Source organism: Pan troglodytes, chromosome 19, assembly GCF_028858775.2.
Source record: "Pan troglodytes isolate AG18354 chromosome 19, NHGRI_mPanTro3-v2.0_pri, whole genome shotgun sequence".
Lineage (NCBI taxonomy): Eukaryota > Metazoa > Chordata > Mammalia > Primates > Hominidae > Pan > Pan troglodytes.
In genome coordinates this window covers 14,377,533-14,395,338 of record NC_072417.2, presented here as the reverse complement: position 1 = coordinate 14,395,338, position 17,806 = coordinate 14,377,533, and the positions used below count along the sequence as shown (strand labels likewise).

At 56.0% G+C, this 17,806-nt stretch overlaps 1 protein-coding gene across 3 annotated transcripts in view; it reads left to right on the top strand.

The window, feature by feature from the left end:
• Positions 1-17,576, top strand: part of CAMKK1 (calcium/calmodulin dependent protein kinase kinase 1) — a 32,155-nt gene extending 14,579 nt beyond the window's left edge. Inside the window, exons 10-16 of one of the 3 annotated variants that reach the window (XM_016931223.4) lie at positions 1,994-2,193; positions 4,956-5,009; positions 5,791-5,864; positions 8,226-8,313; positions 8,500-8,628; positions 11,870-11,973; positions 15,604-17,576. In XM_016931223.4, the coding sequence (XP_016786712.1) occupies positions 1,994-2,193; positions 4,956-5,009; positions 5,791-5,864; positions 8,226-8,313; positions 8,500-8,628; positions 11,870-11,973; positions 15,604-15,676 (722 nt within the window). In that variant the 3' untranslated portion in view covers positions 15,677-17,576. Of the gene's footprint in view, positions 1-1,993; positions 2,194-2,368; positions 2,947-4,955; positions 5,010-5,790; positions 5,865-8,225; positions 8,314-8,499; positions 8,629-11,869; positions 11,974-15,603 lie in introns of those variants that run through there. The other 2 variants (XM_016931222.4, XM_063799503.1) reach the window with 2 other exon arrangements.
• The last annotated feature ends 230 nt before the right edge of the window (positions 17,577-17,806 follow it).

Sequence of the window (17,806 nt, the reverse complement as noted above, 5' to 3'; positions counted from 1 at the left end):
CCTAGCCTCCACAAAGAAACGAGTTTATCTTACCTGGTTCTTGGGTAAAGCCTCATCAGGACCCAGCTAATCACAGTGAAGGGCTTCCCTGGGGCAGAACGGTTAGCGCCAGGGGCTGGACAGGTGGATGAACAGAGGCACGAGGGCGCTGAAGACCTGCCTTGTGATTCTGGCCCCAAGAAGAGAGAGTTGAGGCTGCCGTGAGAGGACTCGGTGGTCAGGGCGGCCCAGGCCTGGTTCTCAGTTGATGGGGGCAGGTGCAGCGATGCAGATGTTGAGAAGCAGTTGGATCTGGAATAGATGTGAGAAGCTGAGCTCACAGACCTTGCTGATGAGCAGGATGTGGGGTCTCAGAGGAGGAATTGAGGATGATCCTCAAGTTTTTGGCCTTTCACAGAATGGAAAAGAATGGGGAGCAGCAGGGGCATTTTGTTTTGTTTTGTTTTGATGTTGTTGGTGGTAGGCATCGCAGGCAGAGAAATCAAGTTCTGAATTAGACATGTTATTGCACTGTGTTCAGATATACAGAGACATATATCGATGCCTAGCTGCCTAGTTATCTACCAAGATGTCTATTGGAAATCTATGTGGGTAAAGAGCTGGAGTTCAAGGGAGAGGCTACGGTTTGAGATAAGAACATGAGACCACTTTCCATGGTCAAATATCCACCCCCCTGAGCTTCTGTGCCCTGATGGATGTGTCAGATTCCTCGTGTGTGCCTGGCACATAGTAGGCAATCAAGAAAGTGCCACTGATTTTATGGTTATTGTTATATGGCACCCGCTGTCTCTGCCCCCAGCCTCCCTCTCCTCCTCTCCCTTCCCCTCTCTTCTCTCGCCTTCTCTCCTCCCTCCTCTCCAGTATCCTGGGATCCGTTGGTCCAGATGAAGGTATTTGCCAAGGAGGGAGCCCACAGGTCGATGGTCGCGGGATGGGGTCAGTGGGGTCATTGTCTCTCTTGGCTGGGACCTTACCAGTCATGTCAGCTTGAGCCACCCGTCACTTCGTGGTGGTGCTGGGCCCAGAAAGCAGGGCAGGCCTCCAGCCTATTAGGTCATTTCTTATTTGGGATTCGTCCTACTATATGTGGCTGACCTTACACCCCAGCTGTGTCATCCTGCTTGTCCCAAGGCCTGGGGTGCCATCCATCTCTCTGAAACCCCATCAGCCCAGATCCCGAGGGCTGAGATGGTACCTCTGTAGGATAGCAGAGTCCCTACAATCTTACTCTCAGTCCCAGCAGCAGGGACATCTTTGCCTAGCCTGGGTGGGGGATGGAACTGGAGAAAGGTTTTGATTGGCTTTGGGCCTGCAGACGGCACTCACAGGGAAGGGGCAGAGCTAGCCTAGGAAGAACTCTGCTCCCAGCTGGGGGCGGTGGCTCACGCCTGTAATCCCAGCACTTTGGGAGGCCGAGGTGGGTGGATCACCTGAGGTCAGGAGTTCCAGACCAGCCTGACCAACATGGCGAAACCCTGTCTCTACTAAAAATACAAAAAGTAGCCAGGCGTGGTGGCAGACACCTGTAATCCCAACTACTCGGGAGGCTGAGGCAGGAGAATCTCTTGAACCTGGGAGGTGGAGGTTGCAGTGAGCCGAGATCACGCCATTACACTCCAGCCTGGGGGACAGAGTGAGACTCTGTCTCAAAAACAACAACAACAACAACAACAGCAACAACTCTCCTGCCCTAGTTTCCTCTGACCTCCCCACTCAGCAGCAGATCCCTTGTTTGTCATGGAGAGGGTGCTGGACCTGGAGTCCAAAGACTCCTAAGATTCCAGTCCTGGCTCTGCTGCTCACAGCCTGGGCTCAGCGTCTGCACCTGCGTGGAGCAGATGGCCCTGGCGTCCTCATCCCAGGTCGTCACCAGACGAAGGTGTGCATGGGCTGGGATGTCCCGGCTGGCATCCCTGGCTGGGCAAGGACGGGTGTGGGGTCCTGGCCAGCGGTGCCCAGGCCAGCGCTCGGCTCAAGCTCCCCTTCTCTGCAGTGCACTGCCAGAAGATCGTCCACAGGGACATCAAGCCATCCAACCTGCTCCTGGGGGATGATGGGCACGTGAAGATCGCCGACTTTGGCGTCAGCAACCAGTTTGAGGGGAACGACGCTCAGCTGTCCAGCACGGCGGGAACCCCAGCATTCATGGCCCCCGAGGCCATTTCTGATTCCGGCCAGAGCTTCAGTGGGAAGGTGACTCGCAGGCCCTGGGCCAGGCTGGGGTTCAAGTGGGGGGTGTAAAAGCTTGCCGCAGTGGCCCAGTTTCTAACCTGAGGGTGCCAGGGTCTTTGTGTCTAGGGAGTGACATATTTGCCTCTTCCTTGGAGCCTGACAAACTCCACAATTTTGGCCTTCTCCTGTTTTCCAGCAAAGTGGTCCCAAATCTCCCTTGCAGATATTTACTGTTGGTTGCTCTGTGCTGGGTTCTGGACCGGACTGTGGAAGAGGCAGAGACAAAGAGAACCCTGTTTCCTGCCCTCTGGATGGTTTCGGGGGAAGTTGGGGGTCCCCGCAGATCTTGGGACATGGCAGGATTTGAACTGGCCCTTGAAGAATGGGGAGGATCTGAGCAGGACCTGGAGCCTAGAGAATAAACCAGAGAACAGAAGGGCTCAGGGTGGGGGGCAGAGGGTAAAGGGCCTGGAAGTTTGGGCTTTCTCCTAAGTGACAGGAGCGTAGGCAAAGTTGTCTGAACAAGAGGTTACACGGTCTGGCGCAGTTCCCTGGGCACATGGCTGTTTCACCTGTGGAGTGCCAGCCACCCCACTGCCAGGGAGGCTGTGGGTGAGAGGCATTTGGACACATGTGAGTATCCAGGAAAGAGGTCAGGAGGCCGGGCACAGTGGCTCATGCCTGTAATCCCAGTGCTTTGGGAGGCGAAGGTGGGTCTCTTAGGGCTAGGAATTTGAGATGAGCCTGGGCAACATAGCAAGACCCCATTTCTACAAAAAAAAAAATAAAAACATTAGACAGGTGTGGTAGTGCACACCTGTAGTCCCAGTTACTTGGGAGGCCGAGGTGGGAGGATCGCTTGAGTCTAGGAGTTGGGGGCTGTAGTGAGCTGTGATGGTGTCTAGCCTGAGTGACTGAGCGACACCTTGTCTCGAAGAAAGAAAGAAAGACGTTGGGGATGTTGATAAAGATTTTTTGAAATGTTTTATTCTGATATAATTCTAAATTTACAGAAAAGTTGGAAGAATAGTACAAAGAAATCCCCTATATCTTCTTACCCAGATTCACCAATTATTGACATTTTGTCCCACTGGCTTTTTCATCATCTTTCTTTTTTTTTGAGCCGGAGTCTCGCTCTGTCGCCCAGGCTGGAGTGCAGTGGCGCGATCTCAGCTCACTGCAAGCTCCACCTCCTGGGTTCACGCCATTCTCCTGCCTCAACCTCCCGAGTAGCTAGGACTACAGGCGCCCACCACCACGTCTGGCTAATTTTTTGTATTTTTTAGTAGAGACGGGGTTTCACCGTGTTAGCCAGGATGGTCTGGATCTCCTGACCTCGTGATCCGCCCGCCTCGGCCTCCCAAAGTGCTGGGATTACAGATGTGAGCCACCGTGCCCAGCCAGAAATTAATCATTGATAAGACTTATATATAGGCCGGGCATGGTGGCTCATGCCTGTAATTCCAGCCCTTTGGGAGGCCAAGGTAGGTGGATCACCTGAGGTCAGGAGTTTGAGACCAGCCTGGCCAACGTGGTGAAACCCCATCTCTACTAAAAAATACAAAAATTAGCCGGGCGTGGTGGCAGTCACCTGTAATTCCAGCTACTTGGGAGGCCGAGGCAGGTGGATCACCTGAGGTCAGGAGTTTGAGACCAGCCTGGCCAATGTGGTGAAACCCTGTCTCTACTAAAAAATACAAAAATTAGCCGGGCGTGGTGGCAGGCGCCTGTAATTCCAGCTACTTGGGAGGCTGAGGCAGGAGAATCGTTTGAACCCAGGAGGCAGAGGTTGCAGTGAGCTAAGATCGTGCTATTGCACTCTAGCCTGGGCGACAGAGTGAGACTGTCTGAAAAAAAAAAAAAAAAGACATACATAATCCACAGACCTTATTTAAATGTTATCAGTTGTCCTGATACTGTACTTCATAACTTCTTCTTTTTCTGGTCCCGGAATCCAATCCAGGGCCACTTGCCGCGTTCACCTTCTTGTCTGTGGTATCCTTTCATCTGGAAGAGGGCCTTGGCCTGCCGTTGTCTTTCCTGATCTTGACATTTTTGAAGACAACCAGCCTGTTATTTTGTAGAATGTTGTCAGTTTGCATTTGTCTGGTGTTCCCTGATTGGATTCAGATGATGCATCTGGGGCAGGAATATGTAGGTAGAGATCGAGAATCACTCATATAAGCGAGAAAGTGGATACCAGAAGAGGTGGCGTTCCGGAGCAGAAGGTAGAGAGAGCACACATTGGAGTCCAGGGCGCAGGGAGGCCCAGGGGTGTTTGGGAGCCCAGAGGAGTTGTTGCAGTGGCAGTGGATGAGGGCGTGAGAGGACAGGGCCTCTGTGTGGGCAGGGGCTGTTTGCAATATCAGGAAGAAGGTGGATTATGAGGAGAAGGGATGACTCCTTGAAGCCCGAGCTGGTTTAGTGAGCAGAAGTTCCATATATACCATCATTCCTGGGGTGCGTCTGTGGCACGGGAGCGGCCCGTGTGACCCTCTGGATGAAGGAGGTTTTGTACCTGTTGAGTTGGAAACGTACCTGGTTAGAGTCTTTCCCAAGGAAACCCAGAACCCCTGGAGGGTGGAGGCCTTGTTCTGGCCGCCCCTGTGTCCTCAGCACTCAGCACGGGGCCCAGCATCGGGCAAGTACCGCGGAGTGTTTGTCGAGTGAGTACATGACAGAGGAAAGGGGTTCCCTGCAGGCCTCTCCTGCAGCCCGCTGGAGCTGGGTGGGCAGAGGTGGCTGTGCCTGTTGGGGACTGATGTGAGCATGTTTCTTTCCAGGCCTTGGATGTATGGGCCACCGGGGTCACGTTGTACTGCTTTGTCTATGGGAAGGTGAGTGCCAGGGATGCCAGCAGAGCTGGGGCGGGTCCAGTGAGGCGGGCACGGGTGACGGATGCAGGCTCTTCCTTTCTGTCCTTAAGTGGCTTTTGAAAGAGCCCATCTGGCTCAGAGAAGGCTGAGAGAGAAGAGGCTTTTTCTGTCTTTCTCTGGTCCCCTGCGGAGCGATTCTCGCGAAGGAGTCGCAGGACAGCAGACACCTAAGGGGAGGTGCCGACGGTGGTGTTGCCACCGCCCCAGCCAGAGTGCTCCCTGTCCCTCTGTCCCTTGACGCCACTCACTTATTGAGCCATGTGTTCACTCCCTTGCTCATTTATTCGACAAATTGTCCTTCACCCCTACCCTGGCTGAGGCTGGACCCTGGGGACACCCAACGCTGACGTATCGGTGATCCCTGCCCGCAGGTGCGCCTGCTCTGGTGACCACACTAAGGGGCAGGGGGGAATTTCAGTGAACATGTTCCCAAGCTCCAGGCCCTGGGAGTGGAGGCCTGGCCACAGGTGGCGGTAACGGTGGTGGGTGCACCCAGCCTGGCCTGGCCTGGCCGCGGGTGGCAGTAACGGCAGTGGATGCACCCAGCCTCATTGTTCCCTCAGCAACTCATTCATTCAGTCAACATTTGTTGAACATTTGCAGTGTGAGTTGAGGTCCTTCTCATGTAATGGGAGCCCAGACCTGCCCCCTACCCCTGCCCCCACCAAGGGAGGGGGGTTGATCCCCTGGCACAGGTCGAGGCCCTGGACCCACATCCTTTGTCTGCCTCTCCACCCCACAGTGCCCATTCATCGACGATTTCATCCTGGCCCTCCACAGGAAGATCAAGAATGAGCCCGTGGTGTTTGCTGAGGAGTGAGTTATCCACCCAGGGGAACAAGGGGGCTACCACCCGCTCCTGGTATCTGAGTTTTAGCAGAGCTTTTGCCCTTTGAGGACCTTACCCCAGCCTGCAGATATGAAGGTGGCGGTGCTGTTCCCTGGGAGGGACCCCTGAATAGATGGACGGGAGGGACTGTGGAGCCAAGGGTCTCCGCAACGTCACTGTGTGGATGGGAACCCTGAGATCCAGGGTTGGCCAGGGATGACCACAGGCATCATTCACACCACTCCTTCACCACAGGCCTGCCTGGGGTCAGTGGCGTCAGCCCCACCCAGCCCCTGGACCCAAGGGGAACTTCTCCTTCCCTCACTCGGGGTCAGGGAACTTCAAGATGCCAGTGCGTGCTCCCCATTTCACAGATGGAAAAGAGGATGCTCTGGAGGAGAGCGGTCAGGGGGCTGGGACTCAAGCCACTCTTCCTCCCCACTCTTCCCATTGTGACCGAGGTCTCTGAGCGTAGCAGGGATGTCGGGGAGGCCTCTTGCTCATGCGTGGTTCGCCTCATGACGGCCACCGTGGCAGCCACAGCCTGAGCTCCCAGGCTCCTCTTTTCAGCAGTGGATTTCAGGAGTGAAATGGAGGCCGGGTGCGGTGGCTCACGCCTGTAATCCCAGCACTTTGGGAGGCTGAGGTGGGCAGATCACCTGAGGTTAGGAGTTAGAAACCAGCCTGGCCAACATGGTGAAACCCCATCTCTACTAAAAATAGAAAAAAATTTAGCCGGGCGTGGTGGTGGGCGCCTGTAGTCCCAGCTACTCGAGAGGCTGAGGCAGGAGAACGGCGTGAACCCAGGAGGCAGAGGTTGCAGTGAGCTGAGATCGTGCTACTGCACTCCAGCCTGGGCGACAGAGCGAGACTCTGTCTCAAAAAAAAAAAAAAAAAAAAAAACCCAAAAAACAACAAACAAAAAAAGAAAATGAAACAGGACTTGTACTCAGCGACTCCTGCTCTCTTCTGCTTATTTCCTGTGTGGTCCCCAAGCCCTGCTGAGCCCTCGTCTTCCCTGTCTCTGGGCCTTGTTGCCACTTATACCCCTTGCCTCATTCAGGCCTCAGGCCCCTCCCCAGACTTATCTAGCCACCTTCCCCCTGGTCTCGCTGCTGCTGGCCTCCCTCCAGTCCAGCCAACACATTCAGGCGGGGACAGCCCTGATAAAGCACAACAAATCTGCCTGCATCTCCTGCCTGAAGTTTGTCTGAAGCTTCTCAAAGCCACACCCTGGCGCTAGCATTCACACATCTCCGGGTTCTGCCACCCGCTCGTCTGGGGCCGCCTCACTCCCTTTCCCGAGCACCAGCCAGCTGGCTTCTGTCCATTTCCTCCTCGTCCTGTGATTGCCTTCCCTCCTGGCCTCCACAGTTGTACCCCTGGTGCCTCTCTTCCTGCTATACCCCCTGCTGAGGGGTGTCTTTCCCCTCAGCCCAGGAATTTTAAAAGGGATGAAGCATCTAAGACAACAGGGGGAACCAAAGTCAACTGTCCTGAGAGTGGCTTTCTGCTCCCCAGTCTTGGAAGGATGGGCTCCCCAAGACCACTGGTGGCAACGAAACCTGGGGTTTGGCTGGGCGTGGTGACTCACGCCTGTAATCCCAGCACTTTGGGAGGCCAAGGCAGGCGGATCACGAGGTCGGGAGATCGAGATCATCCTGGCTAACACGGTGAAACCCCGTCTCTACTAAAAATACAAAAAATTAGCCGGGCACGGTGGCGGGCACCTGTAGTCCCAGCTACTCAGGAGGCTGAGGCAGGAGAATGGCATGAACCTGGGAGGCGGAGCCTGCAGTGAGCCGATATCGCGCCACTGCACTCCAGCCTGGGCCACAGAGCGAGACTCCATCTCAAAAAAAAAAGAACCCTGGGGTTTGGGCAGAGAGAGTTGGAGCTGATGTGGCACTGAGGGGGCTGCTCCCTCCCATCTGAGTCTCCCATCTCTGCCTGCACTCTTCTGGCTGGCACTGTGCCAGCCTGCTAACCTCCCTGGGCCTCAGTTTCCTCCTCTGTCAAATGAGAGAGGATCTTCTCTGGGTGTAGAAAAGGACGAGGTGGTGAGTGGGTCTGAAGGCCCCTGGTGTCCCATAAAGCGACTCTCCTCACCATCTTTGCCACCCAGTGGGGTGTCCAGCACCCATGGAACTCTGTCTGTGCCTCTGTCCTGGAGGGAGACTTGACCTCCTGCTCAGGAAAGGCTCTCCAAGCCCTTGTTGTGAAATTCCCGCCTGCTGTCCGTAACTCAGTCTTCCCATCCGAGGGACGAGGGTTTCGGGAAGAGAGGTGGACAGGAAGGGGTCCTCATCAGCGGTCCCACCCTCCTCTCCTTCCTTCGCCCTCTCCAGGCCAGAAATCAGCGAGGACCTCAAGGATCTGATCCTGAAGATGTTAGACAAGAATCCCGAGACGAGAATTGGGGTGCCAGACATCAAGGTCGGGGAACTGGGGGTCTTGGGCTGGGCTGGGACACAGAAAACAGGAGTCACTTTCCCTTTCTGGAGGGATCAACACCAGGATGCATGTGTGTTGGGTTTGAGTCTGTGGACTTTGGACCCCTCCAGGTGATTCTGGTGATGGCCTGACCTCTCCCCCCTCTCCCTGCCCTCCCGGCCCCGACAGTTGCACCCTTGGGTGACCAAGAACGGGGAGGAGCCCCTTCCTTCGGAGGAGGAGCACTGCAGCGTGGTGGAGGTGACAGAGGAGGAGGTTAAGAACTCAGTCAGGCTCATCCCCAGCTGGACCACGGTGGTAAGAGAGCCGGGGTAGACGCTCCCTTGTCCTGGAGGGCCTGGGGGACCTGAGCCTTGCTCTGTGCCTGGCTCCTTGGGGGGACAGAGGCCTGCCTGGCCAGCCAGCTGTGATCCTGGGCCACTGGAGCCGCCATTCTGCTGGAGGCCCATGGAGAAGGAGGTCTTGGGGTCGGGAGACCAGGAGGCTTGGTGAGGAGAGTGACTGATTTAAAGAAATAGCGGGCGTGGGGCCGGGCGCGGTGGCTCACGCCTGTAATCCCAGCACTTTGGGAGGCCAAGGCGGGCAGATCACGAGGTCAGGAGATCGAGACCATCCTTGAAACCCCGTCTCTACTAAAAATATAGAAAATTAGCCGGGTGTGGTGGCAGGCGCGTGTAGTCCCAGCTACTCGGGAGGCTGAGGCAGGAGAATGGTGTGAACCCGGGAGGTGGAGTTTGCCGTGAGCCGAGATCGCGCCACTGCACTCCAGCCTGGGCCACAGAGTGAGACTGCGTCTCAAAAAAAAAAGAAAAGAAAAGAAAAGAAAGAAATACCAGGCACAGTGGCTCACGCCTGGAATCCCAGCACTTTGGGAGGCCGAGGCGGGTGGATCACGAGGTCAGGAGATCGAGACCATCCTGGCTAATACGGCGAAACCCCATCTCTACTAAAAATACAAAAAAATTAGCTGGGCGCAGTGGCGGGCGCCTGTAGTCCCAGCTACTGGGGAGGCCGAGGCAGGAGAATTGCTTGAACCTGGGAGGTGGAGGTTGTAGTGAGCCAAGATCACGCCATTGCACTCCAGCCTGAGTGACAGAATAAGACTCCATCTCAAAAAAAAAAAAGAAAGAAATAGATGGCCCTTGCTCAGCGGCAGCAGTCACCGTGACTGGAAGAAGCATTTCATTCCATCCAGAGAGTTACTGAGCTTCCGTTCTCCAGGCACTGCACAAGGTGCCGAGGACAAGGCAGGGGAACGGCCTGGGCAGCCTTTGGATTGGAGGAGTGGCCCCAAAGCCCACGTATCAGTTAGGCGGCGCCTGCGTCTCCCCCAGAGCCCGCGTATCAATCAGGCAGTGCCTGTGTCTCCCCCAGATCCTGTGTATCAGTTAGACGGTGCCTGCATCTCCCCCAGTGCCCACGTATCAGTTAGACGGTGCCTGCATCTCCCCCAGTGCCCATGTATCAGTTAGACGGCGCCTGCTTCTCCCCCAGATCCTGTGTATCAGTTAGACGGCGCCTGCTTCTCCCCCAGAGCCCACGTATCAGTTAGACGGGCCTGCGTCTCCCCCAGATCCTGCGTATCCGTTAGACAGTGCCTGTGTCTCCCCCAGTGCCCGCTCACATTTCGGTTTTGCTCCTCTTCCTCTGCTCAGCTTCTGTGTTGGCACTTGGAAGTGATTCACATAGTCCCCCGTGGCCACCTGGGGCCACTGAGAGCCCTGCCCTGCCCCTGCCTGACAGTCAAGTGAGTCAGGGCAAGCACAAGGCCAGGAGGAGAGCCAGGGCCACTGCCGTTGGCGGGGCCTGGCCTTGCACTTTATCCCCCTCTGCAGGGTCCCGGCCCAGCTGGGACCAGCTGGCTCAATCCCTGCCCCCTATGCTTACTTGGCTCTGTGGGGTCCCTGGAACCAGGCAACTCCCACGGGGTCCCCATGACCACTTGCCTGGTCTTAGCCACCATTTCCTCTCTCCCAAACCACTGGAACAACCTCCCACGCTGTCCCTTGCTTCTACTCTCGCTCCCTGTCCCCCTGGCCAATGCTCAACTCAGCACACAGCCTGGTCCCAGTGGCATGAGTGTGTCACCTCCCAGCTCAGAGCCTGCTTCTCACTCGGGCTGCTGTGTCCCTCAGAATCGGGCCTCCAGCCTGTGCCCCACCACCCGCCCTGTTTTTCTGCGGGGCTCGTGCACCGTCCCGCCATCATGCACTCGGCTCTGGCCACGTGCCATGGAAGGGGCTGCCCCAGAGCCTTCAGACTTCGCTTCCCTCTGCCTGGGGAGTCCCACCCCCGATGGCCACGGGACTCGCTCCCTCACTTCCTTCGGCTTTTTACGCCAGGATCCCCTCCTAGAGAGAAGTGAGCCTTCCCTGACCCTGTAGCTTCAGCCTCCCCTGCTTCACACCTCATCGCCATTCCCTTGTTTTATTTTTTCCTTTCCACTTACTGACATACATAATTTACTGATTTTTCTTCTTTACTTATCGCCTGTCTCCCCCAACTAGAATATAAGCTGTATGATGGCTGGGCGCAGTGGCTCACGCCTGTAATCCCAGCACTTTGGGAGGCCAAGGCGGGAGGATCACTTGAGGTCAGGAGTTTGAGACCAGCCTGGCCAACATGCTGAAGCCCCGTCTCTTCTAAAAATACAAAAAATTAGCCGGGTGTGGTGGTGGATGCCTGTAATCCCAGCTATTCAGGAGACTGAGGTGGAAGGATCATTTGAAGCGGGGAGGCAGAGGTTGCTGTGAGCCGAGATTGTGCCACTGCACTCCAGCCCTGGGCAACAAGAGCAAAACTCCGTCTGAAAAAAAAAAAGGCTATATGGCAATATGAGGGCAAGAATTCTGGCCTCAGTGTGGCCCCAGGGCCTAGAGTAGTGGCCAGTACACAGTAGGCAGCCAGTGGTGACCAGTGTTGACAGGATGGATGGAGACAAGCGAGGGAGTGAAGGGATTGGCAAGTGTGCCGCTGCCTCTCTGCATGCGTGTGAGTCGGCGTGTCTGTGGGCACGGCATGGAACCGTCCTTGTCACGGAGGAGGGACAAAGGCAGACAGCCAAGCTGCGGCAGCTGTTCCCCTCCTGGCAGCCCCACTGGCTGGGCCACCGGCTGCGGCTCAGCCGCTTCCCGGGCCGCCCTGCAGTAGCATCTTGGCATCTTCTCGGCGGCCGGAAGGCGGGAAGGATGGCACAGCATCCCTCCATGGCATTGCTGCCGTAGCGAGAAGGTATCTTCTAATGGACTCCCACTTCCAGCCCTGGCCCTCCCCACTCTTTCAGCCTGGCCTTGCGGACCCTTCATGGGCTGGTCCCGGCCCCCTCCTCATGCACCAGCGGCACCCGGCTCCTCACCATTCCAGGAATATGCCCCCAGCTGCCGGCGCCCTGTGTTCTTGCCCCTGCCATTTCATGCTGTGCTGATTGAGATGGGACCCGCACTGCGGCCCCCTTGGCAGCTGCTCTCGGAATCGGAGCAGAGGCTGCGTGTCTGGGAGCCTGGGACCTGTGCTCCTCACGCTGCCTTGTCCTCCTCAGATCCTGGTGAAGTCCATGCTGAGGAAGCGTTCCTTTGGGAACCCGTTTGAGCCCCAAGCACGGAGGGAAGAGCGATCCATGTCTGCTCCAGGAAACCTACTGGTGTAAGTACTGGTGGGCCGGGGACTGCCGGGCACTCCCTGGAGTTGGGTGGGGAGGTCTGAGGCCCATCCTCCCATTCTCACTGTCGTTGGGCCAAGGCCAGAGCCTGGGGACTTGGCCAGGTCTCGGTGTTGGCCCCATTTGCATCTCTGTCCCCAAGGTTAGTCGGGGCTAGAAGGGACCTTTTGGGCCCAGCTCTTGCTTCATTCCTGGGGCCAGCATCCCTCACACACACACTTCCAGGGATGAGGAGCTCACGCAGCCCCTCCATGGGACAGGAAGACCCTTCTTCCATGCAGCTTGATGTCACTCTCTCACAGGGTCCAGCCCCTCTGGGGCTTCAAATCTGTGGCCCCTCAGCCCTTGGCAGCCTGGCAGAGGTTTGCAGACAGGCTGATGTTCGCTTCCTGTAGGAGGCTGGCGGGCTGTGGAGGAGGGGTGCTGGCCCCTCTGCCTGGCCCTGGGGACTGTTGGCTGCTCTCCCAAGTGGCCCAGGCTGCCTGCAGCCATTGCTGGGGCTCTGCGCCCAGTCAGCACTTTGTGAGTGCTTGTCCAGTGAGTAAGCAGGGACAGGCTGGCCGGTGGACCACGGGAGAGGAACCCGCATTGGCCGAGGGCTCCCTATGGTGAGCCACGCCTGTGGGTTCACCACCTCCTAGGAGGGTCCAGAAAAGCAGCTCCCCAAGCCTGTGCACCTCGTCCTCAGCAGATCCACCTTCTTCCACTATAATAAAAGCCAGTCTGGGATGCTAATAAGGCCTGTGCTGGAGTTTGTACACAAACCTGCAGAGAGAAAACCGGTGGGGTCCTGAACCACAGCGTGGTCCTGGGACAGCCACTGCCTTCCTCTGGCCCCGGAGGGAAGCTTTGGGGAAGGGGCTGGTGGGAGTTTTTTGCCCCACCCCGGCCTGCTGTGTGTGGAAGGCGCACTCCCCAGAGGGGTGAGTGCCAGGCGCTGTCCGGGTGCCTTGGCTTCACGCTGTCACCAGGCCTGTCCGGGACTACCATGTTGGTTTTCCGTGAGGCCTCCCTCTCATAAGAGGGCCCTTCAGAAGGGTCGGGACCCCTCGTAGTGGACAAGCTGACATCTGCTCCCTGCTGGAGGTCGCTTGCACCCAGGGAGAGCCTCATAATGAGGTGGGGGGCCTGGGAGAGGCCTGGAGGTCCCAACTGCAGCTTTTCTGTCATCTCTTCAGGGAGGTGGTTGCGGTTGGGGGAGGATTCTCTGAGCTCATCCAGGAATGTAGGCCCCTGATGCTGGAATTGTGCTTAGTGTAGGGGGAGAGGGGGCATATATAATTTGACGTCCAAATGGGGACATTTTTGAGAGTGAAAGGGGAAGCCATTAATAATTATGCCAGCACGGCCGGGCGCGGTGTCTCACGCCTGTAATCCCAGCACTTTGGGAGGCCGAGGCGGGTGGATCACAGGGTCAGGAGATCGAGACCATCCTGGCTAACATGGTGAAACCCCGTCTCTACTAAAAATACAAAAAATCAGCTGGGCGTGGTGGTGGGCACCTGGAGTCCCAGCTACTCAGGAGGCTGAGGCAGGAGAATGGTGTGAACCCGGGAGGCAGAGCTTGCAGTGAGCCAAGGTCACGCCACTGCACTCCAGCCTGGGCGACAGAGTGAGACTCCATCTCAAAAAATAATTATTATTATGCCAGCACGGTGGCTCATGCCTATAATCCCAGCACTTTGGGAGGCCAAGGCAGGATTGCTTGAGGCCAGGAGTTCAAGACCAGCCTGGGCAACATAGCAAGACCCCATCTCTAAAAAAAAAAAAATTAGCTGGGTGTGGTGGTGGGTGCCTGTAGTCCCAGCTACTCAGGAGGCTGAGGTGGGAGGATTGCTTGAGTCTGGGAGGTGGAGGTTGCGGTGAGCTGAGATTGCACCACTGTACTCCAGCCTGGGTGACAGAGCCAGACCCTGTCTCAAAAAAAAAAAAGAAAAAAAAGTAATAATAATTATGCCAGGACAGCAGGTGGAGGGACACCTGGTCCTTCTGACTCAGAGCCTGTGGTCCAGCACCCCCTAGTGGCGGAACAAGCCAGACACAGGATAAGGATACATTCAGTGTCTAGTTTGTACCTGGCAAACAGAGTGACAAGATTGGGCTTAATACTTTCCAGCTATAAAATTCTAGAATTCTGTGACCCAAGTTTAATTTGGGGTAGAGCTTTTAAAAAAAAAAATAGAGATGGAGTCTTGCCATGTTGCCCAGGCTGGACTTAAACTCCTGGCCTCAAGCCATTTGCCCACCTTGGCCTCCGAAAGTGCTAGGTGATTACAGGCATGAGCCACCACACCCAGCCTCCACGTTTAACTTTGAAAGAAGATTTTACCTCATCATCAAGTCCCAATATTTATCCTTGATAGACTGTTTTGGTTTTTTGTTTGTTTGTTTGTTTTGAGATGGAGTTTCACTCTTGTTGCCCAGGCTGGAGTGCAGTGGCGCAAACTCAACTCACTGCAATCTCCGCCTCTCACATTCAAGCAGTTCTCTTGCCTCAGCCTCCCAGGTAGCTGGGATTACAGGTGCATGCCACCACCACACCGGCTAATTTTTGTATTTTTATTAGAGACGGGATTTCACCATTTTGGCCAGGCTGGTCTCAAACTCCTGACCTCAGGTAATCTGCCCACCTCAGCCTCCCAAAGTGCTGGGATTACAGGCGTGAGCCACTGTGCCTGGCCATAGAGTTTTTTATACTTTGGGATAATTGTAGAAACTCAGTAGTAGAGTTAAGTGGAGTTGGTCCTTTTTAAAGATATCAAAACCCATTTACTGGTTATTTTAAAAAGAGACATTTTGGGAGGAAAATTAGATATAGAAATCTGTTGAATATGTGACAGAATCCCAAGACTGATAGATGGACTCTGCCCTGTGAACAAGGCAAAGAAAAATGCAAAATGAAAGCCTCTCTACCCAGATCTGCTGGGGGCTGACTGAGGTCAACACAGAAGGCCCTCAGGCCGGGCACAGTGGCTCACGCCTGTAATCCCAACACTTTAGGAGGCTGAGGTGGATGGATCACTTGAGCCCAGGAGTTTGAGACCAGCCTGGGCAACATGGTGAAACCCTGTTTTTATAGAGATAAAAAAATACAAAAATTAGCCGGGCGTGGTGGCATGTGCCTGTAGTCTCAGCTACTCAGGAGGCTGAGGTGGGAGGATCACTTGAGCCTGGAAGGCAGAGGTTGCAGTGAGCTGAGATTGCACCACTGCACTGCAGCCTGCACAACAGAGCGAGACGCGGTCTCAAAACAACAACAAAACCACACACACAGAGAGAAGGCCCTTGATTAGGCTGATAGTTGGAGGATGTAGGGAAGTCAGCTGGGTCAGACCGTGAGCAGCTCCAGAGGCCGTGCTGGGAGGTTTAGACTTCATCTCTGGTCAATGGGGGGTCGCGGAGGCGTTGCGGGCTGAGACTGGGGGCTGGGAGACCGGCAAGGAGCAACTGCCATGATGTAGGGAGGCCAGAGGGAGGCCAAACTTGGGGCAGTGGGTGAAGGGGGCTTTGAGAGATTGTGGGATTCAGATTCCTGTGTGTGTGTGAGGGAGAGTGTCTCCCTGAGTGCATATTCTGACCCTGAGGTCCCTCTGTCCCTGGTGTCCCCTGAACAGGAAAGAAGGGTTTGGCGAAGGGGGCAAGAGCCCAGAGCTCCCCGGCGTCCAGGAAGACGAGGCTGCATCCTGAGCCCCTGCATGCACCCAGGGCCACCCGGCAGCACACTCATCCCGCGCCTCCAGAGGCCCACCGCCCTCATGCAACAGCCGCCCCCGCGGGCAGGGGGCTGGGGACTGCAGCCCCACTCCCGCCCCTCCCCCATCGTGCTGCATGACCTCCACGCACGCACGTCCAGGGACAGACTGGAATGTATGTCATTTGGGGTCTTGGGGGCAGGGCTCCCACGAAGCCATCCTCCTCTTCTTGGCCCTCCTTGGCCTGACCCATTCTGTGGGGAAACCGGGTGCCCATGGAGCCTCAGAAATGCCACCCGGCTGGTTGGCATGGCCCGGGGCAGGAGGCAGAGGCAGGAGACCAAGATGGCAGGTGGAGGCCTGGCTTACCACAACGGAAGAGACCTCCCGCTGGGGCCGGGCAGGCCTGGCTCAGCTGCCACAGGCATATGGTGGAGAGGGGGGTACCCTGCCCACCTTGGGGTGGTGGCACCAGAGCTCTTGTCTACTCAGACGCTGGTATGGGGGCTCGGACCCCTCACTGGGGACAGGGCCAGTGTTGGAGAATTCTGATTCCTTTTTTGTTGTCTTTTACTTTTGTTTTTAACCTGGGGGTTCGGGGAGAGGCCCTGCTTGGGAACATCTCACGAGCTTTCCTACAGCTTCCGTGGTTCCCAGCACAGCCCACGATTATTTGGCAGCCAAGTGGATGGAACTAACTTTCCTGGACTGTGTTTCGCATTCGGCGTTATCTGGAAAGTGGACTGAACGGAATCAAGCTCTGAGCAGAGGCCTGAAGCGGAAGCACCACATCGTCCCTGCCCATCTCACTCTCTCCCTGGATGATGCCCCCAGAGCTGAGGCTGGAGAAGACACCAGGGCTGACTTTGACCGAGGGCCATGGACGCGACAGGCCTGTGGCCTTGCGCATGCTGAAATAACTGGAACCCAGCCTCTCCTCCTACACCGGCCTACCCATCTGGGCCCAAGAGCTGCACTCACACTCCTACAACGAAGGACAAACTGTCCAGGTCGGAGGGATCACAAGACACAGAACCTGGAGGGGTGTGCACGCCGGCAGGTGGCCTCTGCGGCAATTGCCTCACCCTGAGGATATCAGCAGTCAGCCTGCTCAGAGCGGGGGTGCTGGAGCGCGTGCAGACACAGCTCTTCCGGAGCAGCCTTCACCTTCTCTCTGGGATCAGTGTCCGGCTGGCCGACGTGGCATTTGCTGACCGAATGCTCATAGAGGTTGACCCCCACAGGGTCACGCAGGACTCGGACACTGCCCTGGAAACATGGATGGACAAGGGCTTTTGGCCACAGGTGTGGGTGTCCTGTTGGAGGAGGGCTTGTTTGGAGAAGGGAGGCTGGCTGGGGGAGAAACCCGGATCCCGCTGCATCTCCGCGCCTGTGGGTGCATGTCGCGTGCTCATCTGTTGCACACAGCTCACTCGTATGTCCTGCACTGGTACATGCATCTGTAATACAGTTTCTACATCTATTTAAGGCTAGGAGCCGAATATGCCCCATTGTCAGTGGGTCCACGTTTCTCCCCGGCTCCTCTGGGCTAAGGCAGTGTGGCCCGAGGCTTAAAAAGTTACTCGGTACTGTTTTTAAGAACACTTTTATAGAGTTAGTGGAAGGCAAGTTAAGAGCCAATCACTGATCCCCAAGTGTTTCTTGAGCATCTGGTTTGTGGGGACCACGTTGATCGGACCCACCCTTGGAAAGCTCAGGGGTGGGCCCAGGTGGGATGCTCACCCTGTCACTGAGGGTTTTGGTTGGCATCGTTGTTTTTGAATGTAGCAGAAGCGATGAGCAAACTCTATAAGAGTGTTTTAAAAATTAACTTCCCAGGAAGTGAGTTAAAAACAATAAAAGCCCTTTCTTGAGTTAAAAAGAAAAAAAAAAAAGGCTTGTGCGTACATTTTCTGCATCTGGATATACGTTCTTTCTCAGCAGCTGGAACAGCTGGCTTTGTTGAATTTTCTGGAAGCGTCTGAGGCACCCTAAGTCCCTGAGCAGGACAGTGGTGAGAGGTGCTCTTGGCGGAGGGAGGGAGAGGGAAGGGCTGGCTCAGGAGGTGATGGGGCTGCAGTCCAGGGTACAGCTGAGGCTCCTGGGCGGGTCCGTGGCCACTCCT